At 40.9% G+C, this 21,501-nt stretch overlaps 2 protein-coding genes across 2 annotated transcripts; both read right to left on the bottom strand.

Moving 5' to 3' along the window:
- Window positions 1–2,672: 2,672 nt before the first annotated feature.
- LY96 (lymphocyte antigen 96) lies at window positions 2,673–9,721 on the bottom strand. The gene is made up of 5 exons (XM_075495731.1): window positions 9,345–9,721; window positions 7,466–7,555; window positions 6,393–6,521; window positions 5,382–5,434; window positions 2,673–3,177 (listed from the first exon to the last, which is right to left on the bottom strand). Exons 1-5 carry the CDS (start codon window positions 9,436–9,438, stop codon window positions 3,076–3,078), a joined length of 468 nt encoding a protein of 155 aa, XP_075351846.1. The 5' UTR covers window positions 9,439–9,721; the 3' UTR covers window positions 2,673–3,075.
- Window positions 9,722–17,132: 7,411 nt separating this feature from the next.
- On the bottom strand, window positions 17,133–21,369 carry TMEM70 (transmembrane protein 70). Its single transcript, XM_075494824.1, has 3 exons — window positions 20,795–21,369; window positions 20,176–20,287; window positions 17,133–19,264 (listed from the first exon to the last, which is right to left on the bottom strand). Exons 1-3 carry the CDS (start codon window positions 20,948–20,950, stop codon window positions 18,816–18,818), a joined length of 717 nt encoding a protein of 238 aa, XP_075350939.1. The 5' UTR covers window positions 20,951–21,369; the 3' UTR covers window positions 17,133–18,815.
- Between the last annotated feature and the right edge of the window lie 132 nt (window positions 21,370–21,501).

Genomic DNA, 21,501 nt, shown 5'->3' with positions numbered 1-21,501 from the left:
GGACTTCTCTCATTTGAAATTATGCATCCTTTACTGTTTTTATCAAATGAAACTGTAATAACACAGATCAAAAAGTGTGCGCTCTTATGGGAAAACACATTTTACAGGAACTGCTTCTTCTGATAATTACATATTTGGCAACAGAGGGTGAGGGGGTGAAGAAAAGCTATTTTCCCATCTGCAGCAGATCCTGACAGCCGCTGAAAAACAACAGTAATGAGGGAGAGAAAAAGAGATAGTTGTGAAGGCTTTAGATATTAGTTTCAGATAAGTATGCCACACCCGAGGCCTTCCTTGATTTATTTCGGCTTGCAGGGGAGGGGGCTTTGCACAGCTCACTGGAACTCCTGGCGAAACACAGGTATCTCAGCAAGTGTAGGTCTCGCTGAATATTTTAAGCAAGAAATACTTAGTGAATGGTTTACTTCACAGCATTCACACCATTCAAACTCTGGACAGAGCTGGGAAATGAAGAAATAAAAACTGGATCAAAGTTTACTGACCCAATAAATTAAAGAAAAGATCAGTCTTCACCGGGTCCAAGTAATTCACCTCGGCCTAAGTAGACTCCTCTTTGCTGCAGAGCCCTGAATATGGGCTCAGGAAAGTTTGGAAAGGAAAAAAGTTAAATGATAACTGTTGTCAACTCCGGACAATAGCAGAAGAAAGGAAGGCCTTGTAACAGCTCTGTCCCGGGAACAAGACACGCAGAGCAAAGCTCTGCCTTCAGCTGTGCCCTTCAGCCTATGGTATCGGGGCGATTTTGGGGTAAGCTGTTTGCCTGATCTTACACCTTACAAAAACCCGTCTCCTCTTGTCCATGGGGGAACGTGGCACGGCAGCCACCAGCGCTGCAATAAGCGGAGACCTTCAGTCGTGCACAGGAGAGAGCTCGAGGCCTTTGAAAGGTCTTTGCTTTATAAAGTTGTGGCTCCTGCGTTCTGCCTCGCAATCCTATCTGCTGGCATGTGTAATCATAACCCTTCGGCTGAAGATCTACACTATAAAAGTCTGCAATGCAAGCTACTGAATACATATGTTTATCTGTAAATGTCCCTATTTAGACACAGAAATTCTATTTCTCCCTTTCCATATACTGTAAGTTTTCTTTAACATCTATAAGGTATTAAAATGTGTGCTTATGGAAAGTAGAGCATGTGAATGTCCTTGATTTCCAGGAGCTGATAGTCTCTACTGCCTTTGGTACTTGCTGCTTAGTAAACAAAACATTTCTTCCAACACCTCGAATAATTCAGGGCAGCAAAAATCTCAGAACACTTTGTCACTAAAAACTGTTTTGAGGCTTCTCCTGGTGGTTGCCGGACACTGTGAAATGGGTACACAGGGACATCATACCGTAAGACTGTTCCCTAGACCAGTAATACTATTTGAAATGAGCAAAATAGAAGAAGAAAAGTAGGACTTGGTTATCAGGCTCTCTGGCTGCTTTTTGACTGATATTTTAGATTAAGAGGAAACTGATTGCAACTCTAGTAACTTGGTTCAAATGTGCTGCTGCGGTACTCCATCATGGACTGCTCCTGGAATGGTCTGTGGACTGAACGCAAGCACAGATGCTTTGCTGTTGCCACTTGGATGTAATCGTGGCTTCATGTCTCCACCATAACGTAGTTCTACCTCTTATATTTTTATTGACTTTTGATGCTTTTGCTTTAGATCGCCTAACTAGCTATATTGAAACCAATTTTTAAATGGAGTACCTACATACTTGGGTATGGGTTTTCTGTTGAGGTTTTTTTTTTCTGGTAGCCAGTATGAAAAATGTCTTTGCATGTAAAGTGAGATTAAAAGCTTCACTCATGCTTATTTTCACGCTTGGTATTTAGCAGCCTGAAAGAGGGTTGATTTGTTCTGGTTTTTCATTTTTTTCAGGCATTTGGAAGCAATCTGCTAGACACAGCACAACCTAACGGCCAGCGCAATGCGCACCTTCAACACCAGCCCATCCATTAGAGAAAAGTGGCTGAACTCACTAAGCAACCGCTGGCTGGGGGCTGAGGACAAAAAGAGGACTCGGCATCCTAACGTCAAGGAGGGCACTTGTCTGAAGGCAGGACGCATTTGTACACGGCACCGGTCAGCTGTCTTTCACCATACAGTGGCACCAAAGCGCCACGAAGCCTGAAACGACGCCAGCTCTCTTCCTAAGGACCAAATCTTATACTCCATGAAGATCTTCCCAAAGGTCTCGGATGCGGAGGCGCAGCAGAGAGGGAAGGTGGGTACGGAACATGAGGCTGCCCAAGAGGCAGAAGCCACAGCAGGAGCTTTAGACATGAGAAAAAGATCAACCTGTTGGGCAATGATTGTCCTCCTCCTCCTGAAGAAGCCAGCTTGTGTAGTCTCTGCCCCTCAGACTCTGAGTAAGAGCTAAAAACACGCTACAGGGTTGTGGTTACAGCTCTGGAGGGCTAAATTCAGCTGTACCGGATCAGTGTAACTGGAAACATGTTCCACTTTGGATGTTATTCACATCAGCTAGTACCACATAACAAATTGTTACTCCTCTGGTTCAGCTCGGTGCAAACAGAGCACAACATTAGGAAACCTCTAAAGATAATCAGAAAATAACAGGAGAATAAAAAACATTTCTCAAATTGATTGTACAAACAAGTTTTATTGTTAAAAGAAAAAAAAAACCACAAAAAACAACAGGGTTCCCAGATTCAAATGCTGTTATATTTTAACTACTGGCAAACTTCTGATTCTTGCACTTCAAAACTTCTTTATTAGTTCAGTACAGTCTGAAGGACTCAACTTTTTCATAACTCGAGGCACAGCACCAAAATGCTGTCCTCAGCCTGACATCCAGTCAGGGTTATTCTGTGGATTAATCAGGATGCCTGATTCCCAGAGATTTTGTGCACATGGGCTGAGCATCTGATTACAGCAGTGCTATAAATGGATAAGATTATCCATCGTGTAGCTTTCCAGACAGTACATGGTGTATTCTACCTCAGGAAAATTAGTGTGCTTATTATTTCACAGCTCAGATTCCAGTTGCTTGCAGAAGTGATCTCTGTATTCTGGAATGATTTGAAACGTTTGTCGCATTCAGAAAGCATCTTGTTTTACTATCATGGTTAAATTCAAGCATATAACCATATTATTCTCAGAATCATCAGAGAATCCTTGTAAAATAATGTTATAATTGCCCTAAAACAAGCAAGGAAAAAGAAAGAAAATAAAATTAGTGCATAATGCTGCCTGCTCGTGTCCAAGTAGCTGCTTTCTGTTAGGACTGAAAAAGAAAGATTCCTATCAGGTACTGTTATCACGGGTATATTCAGATATATGTGTACATAAAAAAACAGTGCTCAACTTTCTTCTCATGGCCAGGGTACTAAGGAACAGCAGCAGGCTGTGGTCCAGCTTGCACTTGTCAGGGTCCTCTCTCAAAGCAGAGTCCTGTGCTCCCGAGGGTGCCTGCTCCCCCTTCCAGGGCCGTGCTCTTGAGTAACATTTCTGACTCCACAAATGGGAATTGGAACAGAGTTGATGCACCAGGCTGCGTTCTGCAGCAATGGGCTTTTCTGTCTCTGCTGTGAGGCAGTAACCTTATTAGCCCTTATAGCTTACATCCAGCAAGGGTTCCGTCCTATCAACACTTCTATTTTCTGCTGACTTTCTGCCACTTTCTTGCCCCAATACCCATACGCAGAGCGTAGGTAGTTGCAATAACAGCCTCTGTATTTTACAGGCAGTCCTAGGGAAATCCTCCAGGCTACATACCACACAGCTTCTGACCAGTCTTGTAACAGAGTTTGTTGTACTGGACAGTCCATTGTTTTGTTTTCAGCCATAATCATGTACTGGATATTCACTCTCAGTGGTGTTTACCAAAATCATCAACTTATAGTGAACATATGATGTTAATACATCAAACATCTGCTTGATGAAAGCTAAAGCAACCTCATGTTATTATTGGTGGCAGAAAGTTTGTCCTGAGTTTGGACATGATGTCAAGATTAGGATGAAGTATGCTGGAGAGAGGAGAGTGGGAGGAAGGACCATGTGAGAAGAGTGCTGTAGTCATTCTTCAGTCCCTGATCAAAGTCTAACCAGAACTTCTCCTAGCGTGAGGTCTCAAGCTGCCTACTTAAATCACGCTGTCAGGGCCCAGCTCGCCCCCCTGCATGGAGCATCTGCTCCCTGACTAGTGGGATACTGCTTGCTGGAACCTTAGCCGCAAGTCCAACTCTAAGTCAGCCACGTGTTCTCGCAGTGCACACTGCTGTAAGCAATACCGGTCCTCGCGGCAGCTCCACCTTCCTTCCAGACCCACTGCTTTGCTCATCCACATCCAGCAATCTGATCCATAAAGCAGCATCACCCCAGGTTTAGCTGCTGTCTAGCTACTCATCTTCACACCCTCACACAGACAGACTTTTGTAGGCACCAGGACAGAAGATAGTTTGGTAGCCCCTACTGAACCCAGGTCTTACTCTACCTTCTTTGACTCCTGTCACCTTCCTCTTCTGGTATGACAAACTGGAGATGAGCACTTGGGAGCTGAAGGGCTCTTAGGACTAATCTAAAGACTGGGAGGCTTGCAAGAGTTTCTAGTTTACAGCAAAGGCTATGATTAGGGTTAGTTCCTGGTCTGGCAGAGTCCCATCGGGAAGTGACAGGTCTGCCATGAGCACCTCATCTGTAGGAGGATTATTCCTGTCTACTACCAGCTCTGGGGCTAGGAGAGATGCTGGGCTGGCTGGAGTTCAGCACCGTTAGAGACCCATGAGGTTTGAGTTAAGGGGAGGCTGGAGATTTTGTACCAGTAGGAGCTCCTTAGTGACATTTGTGGGGACTAATAGGGACGGTAAGGGTCTTGGGAAGGCTCAGGCAGCTGATGAGGCGGGTGTTGGATGAAAGTGTGCTAACCTGAGGACTGGTGCTGCTCCTGGATTAACACGGGAGCATTGCTTTTACTTTTGGATATTGTTATCCCTCTTCAAATCTTTGAAAAGTGTTTCAGGGAGGAACAGACCAACATGTGAAGAGAATGTAAAATAAAGAATAAAATGAGCAGAAAGAATATGGATGGATTTTCTCAAACAGGTAAAAGGAAATACAATAATTTACCAAACAAAATGGAATTATTAAGGTGACATTAACTGCTATCTTTGGTCTTTTCTTTTATAAAATAAAGGAGGAATAATAGAGGAATAATAACCTGAGGACATCTAGCATTTCAGCAATGCTACCATTCTGCAGTCATCACTTCAAGCATGAGAAAGTTTTCTGACATTTCCTTTTGCTGTTTTCTACAGTTTGGGTGAACATCTCTTTTCAGAAAATATACACATGTGAGCATGTGACTTTACTATTGTTATTTCTTTATATAAAATGCTGAAAAGTACCTTTGGAAACTTTGTTCTTGAACCTTTAATGTCAAACGTTGTTGCAAGTGTTGCTGTAAAACATAGATAATTATAATATAAATGGTTACTTAATCATAAAGCCATCAATCAAACTTCCTAATAACTCCAAAGCAACATGGCATATCTCTCAGCAGCAGTGCCAATGCCATTTACTCTTCCAGTGATAAAGCCCTCACCTGTGTCTTCTCCCAAAGCTCTGCCTATTTGTCTAAACCACGTTAGAAAATGGAAGTTAACCACGATGCTCCTGCAACATCTCCTATAGACCCATCCTACTGTGATAACTCCAATAATTTAACTTGTAATAGTAGTTCAGCTGAATGATAAACGAAGAGAGCTGATACTGATTTTTAAAGGAAAACATGGATTGTGTATTTTGACCTCCTTACAGGTCTTTTCAGCCTTTAGTCTGACATCCTGCCTGAATTCTCTGAATCTGAGCCTGTGTCATGTTAATGTCGGTTAGCCCCTACAAGAGGATTGACTCTTCTCTAATAAAAAAAGCATTACACGTGGGTGTAGAGAATCTCTTTAAAAACCCATCCAGACACTTTTCTCAATAAACTGTGTTCTGGATATTAGTAGTGCCCCTAGCTCCTCTCAAGTTTTCTGTACAGTCCAGTCAAATGTAGTTGTTCCATGTCATTTTAGAGACGTTAACAATAAAAGTGTCATAATGAGATGAAGGATATTAGTAATCCTAATTTATAGAGATGGAAACTGCAGTACAAGGATGTTAAAGCATATAATTTGGAAATTCTCTATTTTAGTGGGGTTCTGGCACTGGAGAACTGCCTGCTCTGAAGTCTGCTGCCTGCCAAGCGAGGTGAATCAGTCTGCATTGTGGAGAGAAAAATCTGTCTGCACAGGATGATCAATTACTCTTTTAAGAAATCTGCTTAGTGGTGAAAAAGGGCTGACAGGATATGGCCCCGTTGTGGAGGCAGCCTGCCAGGCAAGGGAAAGGCATCGTATATTTTCTGCACCGACCTCCTTTCAGTGTTCCACACACTGAATATTCATCGTCAACTCCTCTGCAGAGGACTTCTTTCCAGAGTAACACTTTGGCACTGTCGTACCAGACGTTGAAGACGACCTTCAAAAAGGTGATGTCACTTCCTAGTTAAGACATTGCAGGTAAGAAAAAGATAACTGGTGGGGAGGAAAAACACATACACAGACATGCTATTCAGATAAAAACTCATTTTCTCTGAAATACACTATTTTGTAAAGACTCCCTCCAAAATGAACAAAAATACATATCTTGAAAACTGTTACTTCCAGAAAAACAAAAAGCTGGTTTTCCACAAAAAACATCAGTCTTAAAAAATATTTGAGTGAACAATTTCAAAATATGTTTTAATTTCTTCAGCGAAGTTAACAAAGTTCACTCACCTTCACAGGTAACCCAAATAAATACTCAGATAAGACTCCGTAGTTTTAAGCAAGTGTTGCAGACAAACTGGCCTGAATGTGGGTAGCCATCATAAAGATATCTTTCTAGGGAAGCAAACTTAACCCAGCTCCGGAGTTTTTACTCAGAAGGTGAAGTTTATGATACAGCCATTTCATAAGTAACTCAGCTTGCCAGCTTAGAGCTGGGTTTAAAGATTAAAGTTGGGTTTGCATACACAATCCAGTACCATTTCCAGCTTCTGGAACATCCATATTCTTAGTAGAAGCCCTGCCATACTTGGTTAGCCTAATGATATTCTCTGTCCTTAAAAGGACTTGGATCTTCTTCAGGCCAGAAGAGCTGTGTGCTGCAAAAGCTTCTCTGCTTCTTCCAGGCAAATGCACGTGCACCTAAACCATCTCAGATTTGCATGTACAGTGCCAGTCAGTGTGCAGAGCTCTGGTAACTGTTCCAACAAGCAAAACTCAAGCACACTTATTTTCACAAATCATCATGTCTGTCCGTTATTAGCATTTATCTACTCCATTTTTAATCACAGTAACTCATCTCCTAAATAATTTGACATTTAGGATAAAGTGTCAGCTTTTTGCTTGTATTCATTTTTTCGCATTTGTAGAATATAATTCTCTAGTCAAGAAGGACTCACTTGGAATCCAGGTAAGATCAGCGTTCCAGATGGATTTGTTCATGATGCTGCAAGGTGTCAGATTAAACATGAAATCATGAGCTGTAGAATCTACAGGACAAAAAAGTATTTCATATTGTTTGTGTGAATAGGCTTCTCCAGTAAAATTATAAAAATACACATATATACACACTTACAATAAACACACATTTTAAAATGTATTTAATGTAAGGTATATACTATAAAATTGTCTAATATAAATATCCATAATAAACATTAAATATGTATTTTAAACGTTATTTCTGATTATTTATATGCTTAGAAATAATATTATATTACTTTGAAATTAAGTAGTAAGAAAAGCCAGTTGTTGGGTTGATGATATTTTGCACAGAAAACTCAGAGGCAAAAGTACCTTTATTTCTCTTTTGAAGTTACACAAACTTTTTATTAGCATTAAGCCAGTGTGGTCCTCTGCTGAAAATATCCCTACTTATGCTAACCATGGAATCTATATAAACTTGCTGACAACATCTAAATATGTTTTTAATGTACCAGCATATTTTCCAGGATAATGTAAATAAGCCTTTGAGTATATTTGCTTTGTACTCACCTAACGTTGTACAATGCACAGTGTCAGATGCGGTGTGATAAAGCATCGTACAACCTGTATCTAATCAAATTTAGACGCCCATTATCTGATATTTTAATTTTTAAAAAATCATTCCGTGACAGCCCTTGGAAGGATTTCCAGTCAGTATTTTTATTTTTATTTTAGGAAGTAAGTCTATTCAATTCAGCTTGCTTCTGCCCTCCCGAGTGTGCCCACGCTGAAGAAGTGCCCTGCTTGCTGGGGGCCTGGAGGCAGGGTGGGGAAGGGGAGCTCCCCGGGCCAACCCAGCTGAGCGCTGGCCGGAGCAAACGGGATGGCAGGGTGATTTACAGTGAGGGGTTCGGTCTTGTGTTTTGGGGATTAAAGCAAGGGGCGTGCAAAGGGAGACTGTCCAGCTGTTGGTAACCCAGCAGTCAGCTTCTCATCTCGAATACAACTACGCACGGGAAATTACAACAGGATAAACGGCAAACAAAACTCACCATGGTCTCAAAGGTTTGATTTGCAAGCTTAAGTACCACCACTTTTACCCTTGTTAAATTTTTAATGTGAGTATTAATGTAAAGCAAAGTACCCAAAATAAACATTCCCCCCCACACCCCATGTCTCAGTTTATATAGCTATTTTACAGGTGATATACACTGGTAATGCACACAGATTTCAAAAGACCTGGTCTTTTCCTTGTGAAATATCTCCTCAAAAGCCCACCTTCTTGCCACTGAGTCTGCAGGGGCACACTGACCCTGTTCAACGTGGACATCAGGGAGGTACCAAGTTGTTGCAGAATCGACTGAAAAACCTCAGTGAACTACATAGATCCAGTGGTCTACGACACAGACACAGCAAGAAGGGACACGGTATGTTGTGCCAGAGCCTAACTGATCCTCTAGCCTGGCAGAGTATCACATTCCCCTTTTTTCTCCATATACTTAAAACTTTTCATTGTAATATATTGGTTAAATCAATGTGGATAATTTATACAATACAGTACTTGCAAAACAAGTTTAAATCCCTTATCTTCTATTTCCTGAACTGAAACATGCCTGCTTTACTTGGGATAAACTTCTCTCTTAGCTGCTGCTCCCAGCATTGTGGTAATATTTACGCCTATGCAGTATAATTCTTGTAACAGGGTAATTAATAACAGAAATATACTCCAGCTGAACTTCTTTTTATTTTTCTGTATTCATCAAAGAAATACATTTGAAAGAAAGTTCACATTTTCTCAGACTACAGCAATTATTGTGCAAATGCCAGTAAGAAAAAAAAAAGCTATTTTTTACTTACCACAAAAGGTATATGACATTTCTAGATCTGACGACATACAAAGAAATTCACTGACTCCGGGAGTGAATAAAAGGAAAAAAAGAAGTCCAAACATAGTTACTTATTTTGCTCAGTATTTGATGGAACAAAACTTTGTTTTGGGGAAAGAGGAACAAAAATTCAGCACAGTCACCCTCAGTCACATGTCTTCAGGGAGTATTCGGTTATTTTGTCAAATTCTCTGCAATCTTAATTAATCCTACGGCAGCCCTATCAGTTATCATCACAATAAATTTGAAGAAAAAGAATTTCTGCCTTTACTGTTACATTTTCCCCCAGACAACGCAGCTCAAGCTACGAGTGAAAAATGAAAGAGAAAACTGTCTGAAATAAGGAAGTGAGGAGAACTAAAATTATGATTACCAGAAGTACGTAAAGGGCAAGTTTAGTTGACTCATCAGAAGTAACATTTGTTAAGGCATGATTTCAAACACTCACAGAGTTTCCTGTACATAATAAAGAAGAGAAAAATCCACAGATGATGAAAACCCACTCTTTTGAAAACCCAACTCCATGCTTTTATTGATATGGTAGTCAATAACTCTCACAAGTTTTCAAAATGAATTTCTTACAAAGCTCACCGTGCTTTAAGAACACGCTGGCACTCTGGAGGTGTGTAATTAGGTGATGTATTTCGAAATGGAGGTAAGGATGGGAGCTGAACGCAACCGACTGACTTGTTATTGAGTAGAGCCACTGATGTCCTGCACTTTCTCAGCTACCATCTTCAAAGCTGTATCTATCCCAGTTATACTTCTTAGTGAAAACAGTCTTAAAAATCCATAAAATGACAACTGATGAGTCCCATGTCCCCCTCCTGGCCTCCCTCTGGGACCTTATCCCACGCTCTTCCCCGCAGCCTCTGCTGGAGAAGCTGCGCTGCAGAATGTGCCCAAGAGCACGGAACCCAACCACTGACTGTTGTGCCGGTGCAGTGCACAGGCATGGGTCCAGGCGGACACCAACCGTGAGACAATTAATAACAAAAGCTGTCAAACTTTGACTGAGATGTTGCTGTAAGAACACAGAATCTCCCTGTCACAATTGAAGATAGGTTGGGAGCCCGATTTTAAGCTCGGATGTTGAAAACAGTCTAGGTTGCAGGTTTTGGTGCTCAAGTTTGAAACACTAAACCAAAAACTCTTAAAGCACTTTTGGTATTAGATACACCCCCTTATTTCTGTCTGTTAGTGCAATACACAAAGAATAACATATTTTGCCTCTATCTACCATATCAGTTTTGTGGACTAAACTGGGTCAGCTTTTACTGCACAAACCCAGCAATATTGCTAGTCCCAACTACAGAAACAGATGAAAAGAAAGTCTAACTCATTCAAGAGAACACAATCACCATCTAACTGACAGGAAACGCAATTATATTTTTTTCTGAATATAATAAAATATGGAAACTTATTGAAGTTGTGGAAGAACGAATTATGGAATTTAATCAGATTATTTTCTCATGAGTTACCTACAGAAATTGTATTTGTGATGAAAAAGAAGCAGATACACAATAGACAGGTATTTGGTTTTGTGCTAAGCAGGAAACTCAATAAAAATTACTTACAACAAATACAACTTAATCCATTGTTCTGACTCTCCCCACTCCCCATCAGTGTCTAAAAGCTTTTATTTTCACAAGTTCTGTGCACACCAGGATAATATTTTACATATTTTAAAGGTAAAGTAGCAAAAGAATAAGAAATCAGTTTTCAGAAGTCCAAACATGTAACACAAAAGATAATTTAGGAACAGCGACATGCACAATAACTTGACTGATTGTGCCCAGAAGAAGGGGAGGGAGTGAGAATTCTATTAAAACTACCTAAAAGTGCCAACTAATGAGTTAATGCATGTAATAATTCACAAAATAAGATTAAAATTTGAAATTTTAATATGGTTAGAGAATTGTCTTCAGTATTTCCAAATCTTTCTACAGACCACAAGAAGAGTCCCACCGGCCTGACAGAGTTCAAGACTGAAAGAAACTTTTAACATTTGGCTTTTAACTGGGAATTCAAACTTATACAACTTCCCTGACAGATCTCCAGAGTACGTAGATCGCACACAGATTTTTGCTGTTGTTTAATAGAACGCTATAAAACATACAAACCCTTTGTGATCATAGCAGTAGTACAATTCTGTTTCAAAATGGCCAAATTTTGCTTAAAAATAGTAATATATGTAGTGAAATTGAAATAAATCAGGAAGGCTGTAGTAGTTGGAAAAAGAAATGGAATAATGAAGCAGACACTAAAGAACAGCTGCCTTGTACACGAACCATCACCATGTCCAAAAAAGGTTCCTGTTGACCACAAAGCCGTGGCCACTGATGTGGAGTGAGTCTAATCAGCGAGAAGCCAAGCCAGGCTCTCTGCTGAGTCTTCTGTCAGTAAATCCATTAGATTTAGCAAAAGTCACAGGTCAGTTTGACGTAGGCATGAGATGGCACTGACTGTACCCTACTGACATATACGATTACCCAGTGGAAAGCACGTCCCTCTGTAGCCAGATTTGACTTGCTTCGCGGCACAGTGCGTTGGGTGGCTGATGTACTCATGGGCAGACTGGAAAGAGTGTTGCAGATTTACAAGATTTTATATAAAAGCTCTTTCAACATAAAGGAAGACAAGCTCTCTGCTGAACTCCGTGACTTTCTAGACCTAGTTCAAGAATAGCGTTTTTTCAGATACTTGCTGCAGTAAATGATATAGATGAGGAATGAGTCCCCCCTGGTGGCTTAGACAGACAGACACATGGGGAAACCTCTCCTGTTCCTTATTGCACAAGTCAGGACTATTCCAATGCTTTAAAAAATTGGCATAACTAGGCTCCATTTTAAAAGAATCTGGCTTGCTAATGGGAAAATAGAAACAATAAATGCTATTGGTATCAGGGCTAAACTATCACTAATGACCACGAGTATAAAGTCTACAACCTTGACCATTGTGTCTGGTCAAATTGTCCTTACATCAAAATAACCTCAACCATTTAAAAATATTTTCAGCAAATTCAGTTTTAGATGCTTGTGTCTGCCAATGTCTGTATCGATGCCATTCATAGAAGTGACCTCTTGTGATGCTCACTGAAGCCCCAAACCAGTGCACTAGAGGTATGAGGAATCTGCTCTGCCTCTTTTAAGTCAGTATGAAGGGTACTGGAGAGGACGGACATAAACTTCTATATATTTTATTTTTACTAAATACTCTTTCTTTACTATAATCTTATTCTTACATACTCTGATCCAGAAGGAAGGTGAAAAGGAGAGAAAGAGAAGTGGAAAGAGCTACACAATAGTGTTACTTCACTAGAGTTTTGTGACAATTTACTTATTTTGAAATCCTTTGCAACTACATTTAGTAGGGACCAACTCTCATATCCAGTTAACAGTACATAAATTAAATCCAAGTCTAGAGAATTTAGGAATTCATACCTATGACTTTTTATTTTGTCTACATCTGAGATGCCGAGAGTAGAAGTTTAACTCCAAGCCTCCTCACCGATTTGTGGTTAAAATCCTTAAATTAATTTATGATATTTTTATCTTCTTTTTCAATACATCTAAAAACTGCTTAACTTATGATTGCTTTCCAAAATAATTACTTTGTATTTGGATTGTTGGCTGCAGATGAGTACTTTGACCAGATAAGCACTTATAAGTCACTGAAATCTCCCTCAGGAAAGATTTATAATATATATTATCATAATATCCCATCACAGGAAAATAAATAACAGTATACCAGTACAGCAGAGGAAAGTACTCCATTTCAAAGTGTTAGTCAGACAGCATTAAAAATTTTGTCCCAGTTCTTGGCATGTACCAAAACCTCACTTTAACGGAAAACTCTTTTAAGATGTTAAACACATTTATTCAATAAAGAAAGAGGCAATAATAATTTAATTTTCCTTGTAGGACCATTTGTGACAGTTTTTGAAGTAGATCTTTTTGCAGCTGGAAGAAGACATGTTTATTACTTCTGATCCTGGGTTTAGGGTAGCTGCTGAAGACACTCCCATAAAAAGGGGCTATATATACGGCATAAGGCATGTATTCACAAAACAAAAACACACTTGGCAATCGTCATAAAAAATAGAAAACTCTAGCAATTCCTGAGTAGATCTCTCTTCTCAAATCCTCTCATCCTATCTTTGACAATGTTTATAGTGGAAGTAGAAAGTCAAGCCTGGGGATACTAGAAAGAGGTAGAATATTCAGCTCCTCTACAGGCAGCTGATGAAGTACTTGAGGGTGCCAGGGGAGTCCGACCCAAGAGCAGTGCACCAGCACATATCCAGTGGTGTGCTGGTAGCATTTGAGTAAGAAAGCAAATAGTTGTGGAAAGAAAGAAAAAGTGATGTGCATTATTCTGAATATAATTTTTTTAAATGCTGTATGCACTTTGGCTTAGAGGTATGATTTGAATAGAACACATTAAACCATTGGAGGCTACTAAAGTGAAGCAAACACACACCAGGTGGTATCCTGTGGAAACAATTATGTTGGAAATAACTCTCTGTTGCCAGTAGGCTTATGGTTTATTCTTTCCAAGCCAAGTTTAAGATTAAAGCTTATAGTTATACTCTAAAGTGTACATTAAACCATTAAAGTTGTCAAGAAAGAAGAGAAAGCAGAGGGTGAAAGGAGAAGAAAGGGCTGTATCCTACCTGAGGCTGACAGAAAGCACACCACAGCAACACTGTCCACCCTGGTATTCCAGAAATGGAGACAGCTGGACATGTTTTGCGGCCATTTGCTCTTGTTCTCTGTTATTCCTTGCTTAAAATAGCTGCTTGCTGAGGTCTGTATAGCTGTGGGATAATCTTATTATAGTGGATTCAACTCCTAGCTAGCACACTTGTCCCATTTCTCAGGGGGGCTGCAGCAGGCTATGTTGTACATGGGGGCATGAAGAAATCTGTGACATGACCGCAGAACTCCAGGGCAACCGAATTGCAGCAGCTTACCAAGTTTCCACCTATTAAGTTATACCAAGCAATTGTAATAATTCACATGTGTGCTCTTAATTTTTACAGCACAAACAGAATTTCATGAAGATTCCATCACCTAAATTAGGCTCTCTTGGTACTGTACAAAAATTTACTCAGATTTTCTTCATCTTTGCCAATGTGATAACTTTGGTTTGTAATAAAGCAAGCTCCAGTGAAATTAGTTACCTTTTGATTCTAGAGAGTGTGGTTAAGAGTATGAAGTACCTCAGAGCTTTAAAGATTTCTCTTTAAAGTATCAAAAGGGGGTAATTTTCTCATCAGAATTTTTTACATCTGCAAGAAAAGGCTGAGGGTTGTGGCATAATTCAATTTAAAAAAATAACATTAAAGAATGACAAGAAGCATTGTACTTTATAATTAAGAACAGACAGGGACTAATGAATAATGTGGACAAAGCCAAAAACTTGGTAAAAAGGGTGAGGGACACCAACAAGGAAACAGCAAGTAGTCAAAGACTGAAAAGAAAAATTCACACGTATCCTGTCTGTTTTCCTAGGAAAAAAAGCCGTCATCTATGACCTTTTGTGGAAGCTCTTAAGGCTGGAAAGGGATAGGAAGCGAGTGTCTAGGAAAGAGGCTTGAGTCATTTCATATGTTCCTGCTCTTCACACCAGATTGAGTGAAAGTGGTACCAGGGGAAGGTGCAAGACCCAGCTGCTAGGGCCAAGTGATTGGTTGGGACTGGAAAGGCTGCAGGAGCTGGCAACCTTCATAGTAGGTGTAGCCTTGCAGATAAGACAGCTTGTAAATCGCCTGTTTTAGAAGACTGGGCTTCTACATCAGTATTTCCTTCAGAATCTCCACGTGTATGAGCACATTCTCTAGGTTTTATAAATGAATTGTTTCTTCCGTGTCGTACACAGGTTACCTACACCCAAAAAACCATCAGCAACTTCCAGAGATTAAAATATTAGCAGCTAGTAATACTTCTGCAATTAGAACTGTTTTTCACCAAGTATATAAAACTGAAGAAAAATGAACTAGAAGAAAATAGTAGTTCACAAAATTAATAGGATTGTGAAAGATGTGGAGCTAACATAACCAGGCTTTGGGAATCATTTGATAGCAATCTGTTTATTAAAAAACTCACGCTATGGTCAATTCTCTTGCAGAATCTGTTAGTAGCAAGAGGGCCTGTTTTGGTTTATGCACATTTCCTAGCTTAGGAGAACACCAAGCATTTCAGAGCTTCCCACTTGGAAATGTACTCAGTGTACTGTGAAATATCTGTATTAAGACAGACTGTTCAGAACCCAAAGTAAAACAGAAATGCATCTAGAAGTATTTTTGGATTACAATTCCATTCCTTTACTGTGTTTCTAACGTGAAGAACAAACTACAGTTGTTTGAATACTAGTCTCTACTGCTCTCAACAAGTTCCAGGGATCTAAACCAGTCACGTATGTGCAAGTATACTCGAATACTGTGTTCAGTTTTGGGCCCCTCACTACAAGAGAGACATTGAGGGGCTGGAGCGTGTCCAGAGAAGGGCAACGAAGCTGGTGAAGGGTCTAGAGCACAAGTCTTATAAGGAGCGGCTGAGGTAACTGGGGTTGTTTAGCCTGGAGAAAAGGAGGCTGAGGGGAGACCTTACTGCTCCCCACAACTACCTGAAAGGAGGTTGTAGAGAGGTGGGGGTCGGTCTCTTCTCCCAAGTAACAAGCGAGAGGACAAGAGGAAATGGCCTCAAGTTGTGCCAAGGGAGGTTTAGATTGGATATTAGGAAAAATTTCTTCACCAGAAGGGTTGTCAAGCATTGGAACGGGCTGCCCAGGGAAGTGGTTGAGTCACCATCCCTGGAGGTATTTAAAGGACGTGTAGATGTGGTGCTTAGGGACATGGTTCAGTGGTGGCATAGATGTGGTGCTTAGGGACATGGTTTAGTGGTGGACTTGGTAGTGTTAGGTTAACAGTTGCACTCCATCTTAAAGGTCTTTTCCAACCTAAATGATTCTGTCATTCTAAGTAGACACTGTAAGTAAAAATTGCAAAAAAGCCAAATCTGAGAATCCTGGGATTATACACAAGGACAGGCAGAGGTGGAAATGCTAACAGGGATGGGGCCAAAGCCATACTTATTTGGCAGCCATAAAAAGTATTATGATTTTAAGATTTACAACTTGGTTGTTTCCCAAACTGAGTTTGCCAAGTTAGCAGCAAACAAGGTAGAAGCAGGGAGAAGCAGGTGCATCTCTAGTAAGTTTGGTCTTCCCTTTCTTTAATATAAAAGTACTATTAGAAGAAAGCTATGGAATTACCATTATTTTCAAGTTGCACATTGGAAGTATAAAATACTTTTCTGAGACAACACCATGGCCAGAATCATCATCTATCTTCTGGTAGAAATCTGGATTTTTAAATTTTTTTTTTTAAATCATCTGTCAGAAAGCCACCTACTAGCTTAACTTGCATTTCACTGCCAAAAGACAAACAGAAGAAATACAAGTTTAACTTCCATACTTTTTTTGAGAAACTTAGCCACTGTGATGGAAATCCTGTACTATTGCTGCTTAAATCGGAATTGGCCAAATCTCAAATTTCACAGTGAAAATTTTCTGCAGTCAGAAGAAAAGGCTGAGGATTTTGATATTGCTCAAGGGGTACATAAATATAATTTTGAGGCCTTTCCTTTACCTTCTCTTGCAAACTCTATTTCCTGTTCTCCCTGTATTTGGCATTCAAAGATGAAGTTAACTTTATCTGCAGGCACAAGAAGAAAGTGAACACATCAGACATGGAAAGAATGGAAGGATTATCTTTAATTAGGTGTAAAACATCATTTCAATAACAAGTAGTACAACCAGGTGATCACAATTGCTTGTTACTCTCCTCATGTCTTCAATAACATTTATGAATTTTTTTTTATATTATTGTTACCTATTAAGTGATACTGGCTTAATGGGGCTAGATCAGGCTTTTAAAATTATAGCTGTGCCAACACAAAAGAATTGCCCCAAAAATATCTGGATGGGATGATTTGCTTTTTAATTACTCAGCAAGTACATCAAAAGCAGTTTCAACAGTCAGAAAAAACATTTAAAAACACTGATGTTTTAGTATGACCTATAGTGTCATCCTATGACAGGAAACTGAAATAGTAGTCTTGGAAGACATTTAGACTTTTAAATACACTTTTCAGCTAGAACTTAGGAAGCATCTGTAAAGGTAGCTGTAATTATTTTTTCTTTATTTACAGTATCAGGATGACTTAATTAGTAGCAAGCATCAGATTTACTTATTACAAAGGGCACTGCTAATACAAAAGGATTAATTTGAATTTTGCTTTTTTTTTTTAATTCAGTAATTTTTAAGCCTCAAAATATTGAGGCCCTTCATGATTTGAAAACAAGTATCTGTCCATTTATGTGACAAACCTCTCCTTGGGCTAGAAACATTTAAATCCAATTTCCGCATAATCAGAGTGCAGAACTAACCAGTCTAGTCACACGAAAAGATCTAATCCTCTTTTTACTTGAGCTAAAGGTGGTTTTCTTTGCAGTGCTAAAAATCAAGAGGTATAGGGGTTTTTTAAAGGCACAAGATCTAAACAGTACTCTACAGGAGATACCCTTTTGCTTCTCCACCTTACATAAATGCTGACAGAGTCCATTTTAACCTCTAGCTGCTAGTATTTTCTTTAAGTTGGTTTAAACACAGCACGTTTTCAATGGGATATTCAGAGCAAATCTTATGCTAAGGTCCTTCCCCCTGCCCAACAAGAGAGGCTTCTTGCTCTCCACCTCTCGGGACAGGGTTGCTCAGTGTGGGACTCTAGCTTAAGAAACCATTTAGTAGCTGTGAGTAGCTAGAGATTATTGCGACGCAGCCATTCTCCCTGTCTTCTCCAGAGGCCTGCATGCTTCTAGGAGGCTGTAACACCAACTAGTAACAACACCTGTCTGCTTTCTGTAGACTCCTCCTGGCTACCAGTGTTCTCACAAAGGGAAGTCAAAGCCATCTCCACTCCCTTTATACCACCAGCAGCATGGACAAAAAAGCCCGATCTTTTTGGATTAATTAGAATTAACCTTTAAGGCTTAAAAGCTTAACTACGTACTTGACAGGTAGTGAGTATTGATGATTTTTTTTTCTATGAAAGGTTCCTTTTGAAATGGAGATGGTGAGATTGCCACGCAGCCCAAATTACAGTTCTCCTGGATAGTTAACAATAAAAACCAAGCCAAGAACAAACAAGCGCAAGACAGATCTAAGCATATTTTTTTTACTATGTTTTGTGTCATTAACTCTGAAGAAACCCTCACATTGTTTACAAGTTTAAAAAAATGGGGGGGTTTTATACATTCCAAAATGCATTTGGGGAACTCTAGCTATTTACATAAGAAAGTGTAATAGAATTTTACATTCTTTCACATATATAGCACTGCACCACGAACAATGATAGTGACATTCATTATCTTCAAATTATTTCCTTTCATCCGCTTCCTTCTCCTCCTCTAAGTTAAAATAAAAGGATTTGTCATAGCCCATGAGATGGTTATAATCCTGAGGATTCGGGAAAAGTGTCGGATTAACAAGCATTGATTTCGTTTTAGCGTAAAATGTTGTAAACATCTTTGTGATGTCTGGAATCTTTACATCTTTCTGATGGAAAACAGTCGCTTTTTCTGCCAAGATCGCATTGTATGTAATGGCTGTATACGTGTCCATTTCATCTTTATAATAGAGTCGAATCACATACCCTTTTGTAAGGACATGCAAAGTAACTGGTGTTACAAATGTAAAAAACCCAATCAACCCATAAAAGGCAGCTTGTACAAACAGGCTTTCAAATCCAATACCAGTTTTGAGTATGATGTAGGGCATCATGAACAGGTTGAATATGCTGGTGGAGTAAGAGAAAAACTTCACACCTACACAAAACAAAACAAAAAGAAAATGAAGGATAATACTTATGAGTAAAATTATCTCTATAATTACATATATTCTGCTACTATATATTGATGGCATTACTTGAACAGCTAAAGTTACTGAAAATCCACTTCCTTTTTTTTTTTTTAAGCTCACAAAGAAACCATTGAAAGTTCAACCCTGTCTTCTTGCCACTGTTCTGATTTGTTTATATGTTCACATTGGGTTTATCAAAGCTGGTAGCTGGCTCTATTTCTATGATTAAGTCAGCTACTAGCTATTAGGCACACCCATGAAGTTTTCACTCCACAGATAAGAAAGTGATTTCAAAAGAAACTTCACTCCAGTCACGGACACGCATGATGGTAATCATCACAGATATGACTGGGAATTTCTCTCTTCATCAACAAGTGTTGACGTTCAGTGTGCATTACAAAGAAGCTTGCTTGGTCCCCCACCACACATAACTTGAAAAACCCAGATTATTCAATATTAACAAGTACTCCACAGCCATCTTGTGTGCAGCTTGAAAGACAGTAGCCAGCGTTGTGGATCACGCACAGTCCTTAAACCACCATGAGAAACAGTAGTCTAAGACACTGTGATAATTAAGTATGTTAAGTCATACCTCCTCCTTCTTTAAGACACATTTCAAAAATGCATATCAGAAAACATCCAATGGATTACTTTTCACCAGGTCTTTGTAACATTAACTGGTCAAAGAAAGATCAACAAAGTCTCATTACAGATAGCAGAAACCAAGCACCACCACCACATTTTTTTTTGCTGTACAGAGGATCCAGGTTTTAGCAGAGTTGGAAAGGAGGACATCCTCTTTTATAATGTTGCATTTTAAAGTTATTAAACACTGTTAAATTTAAAAATGCAATACAAATCACTTCAAGTCACATACCTAACACTGCCTTTGCCAAATTTCCTTTATAAACTAATCTTCCATGTTCTGGATGTTCATGAGGGGAGGATGTGCAGAGGCTGCGAACAGCCACTCCTTGAAAAGATGTAACCTGAAAGATGAAAGCAGTACATGGTCAAGCAACATCAGTACCAAACTACACTTTATATATATTTATATATATATATATATATACACACACACACACACGAAGCTTCTCCTTGCCCTGAACCTATTCTCAGCATCTTAAATGAGGGATTAAAGTTAGGTTCTACTACAAAGCACGCCAGAAACAAACTCCAGCTAATATATTGCTTGACTGTTTTAATACTCTTCCATTTAGACATCCCAAATTAGCATTAAATATTTGCAACCCCACTGACAAACATTAAGCTCGCAATCATTTTACATGCGGCTTTGCAGGGAGACATTCACAGCCGCCGCGCTTGCCAGGTCTCCGTTTGATCTCAGGTATGCCCTAAGGGGAATCTCCGTTCCCTCCTCAGATTCGCATTTTTCGCAAGGAAAAAGCCGCGAACCCGAGGCCTACTGCCCTCCCCGCGGCCAGCTGCTCCCGGGGAGCGGGGCCGCGTCCTCTCACCGCCACCCCACACACGACCTGCTGGGTCCCCGCGGCGGCGGGCAGAGCCGCCGGGCGACGGCAGGCAGCCGGGAACCCGCGGTGAGCGGCACCCCGCAGCCAGGCGGCGGCGGTGGCGGAGGCCGGGACGGCGGCGCGCCGGCAGCCCGCAGCCCGCAGCAGCAGCGGCAGCATGTCGGGCCGCGTCCCGGAGCGACCGCCGAAGGCAGAGCGCGGGGCGGTGCACCAGCCGGCAGCCCCCGCCGCCCCACAGCCCCGCGCTTTGGTTCCGCCGGCAGGAAAGATCCGGCCGACTCCACCGCGCCCCCGCCAGGCTGCCGCTGGCGGCCTCTGCCCGGCGATGCAGCACCCCGGCCCCGCGGGGGATGTGGGTGTCTTAGACGGATCCCCAAGGCCGTCACTGGTATTGCATTCGATGGGGACGGCCGGGCGGGGGCGAGACCGAGGACGTAGGCCCGCACAATTAGGACCCGCGTCCAGCGGGTTTCGGACTTCGCCTGCCCCGGGCGCGGTCCGGGAAGGCAGGCCCTCGGACACTCCGGCTCCCGCCAGCCCCGAGGCAGAAACCGCCGCCCGGGCAACCCCGTCCCAACACCTCCCCTACGCCGCTCCTAACATGGCGGACAGGCACCTGACCCCCCGCGGAAACTACGAGCCCCAGCATGCACCGCTCCTGCCGCACAGCGTGCCGGGAGCCGGGCTCCGCACACCCTCTTAGGGCAGGG

The sequence above is a fragment of the Mycteria americana genome, chromosome 2, assembly GCF_035582795.1.
Source record: "Mycteria americana isolate JAX WOST 10 ecotype Jacksonville Zoo and Gardens chromosome 2, USCA_MyAme_1.0, whole genome shotgun sequence".
Lineage (NCBI taxonomy): Eukaryota > Metazoa > Chordata > Aves > Ciconiiformes > Ciconiidae > Mycteria > Mycteria americana.
Note: the sequence above shows the minus strand (reverse complement) of the source record. Positions and strands in the feature narration are given on the sequence as shown.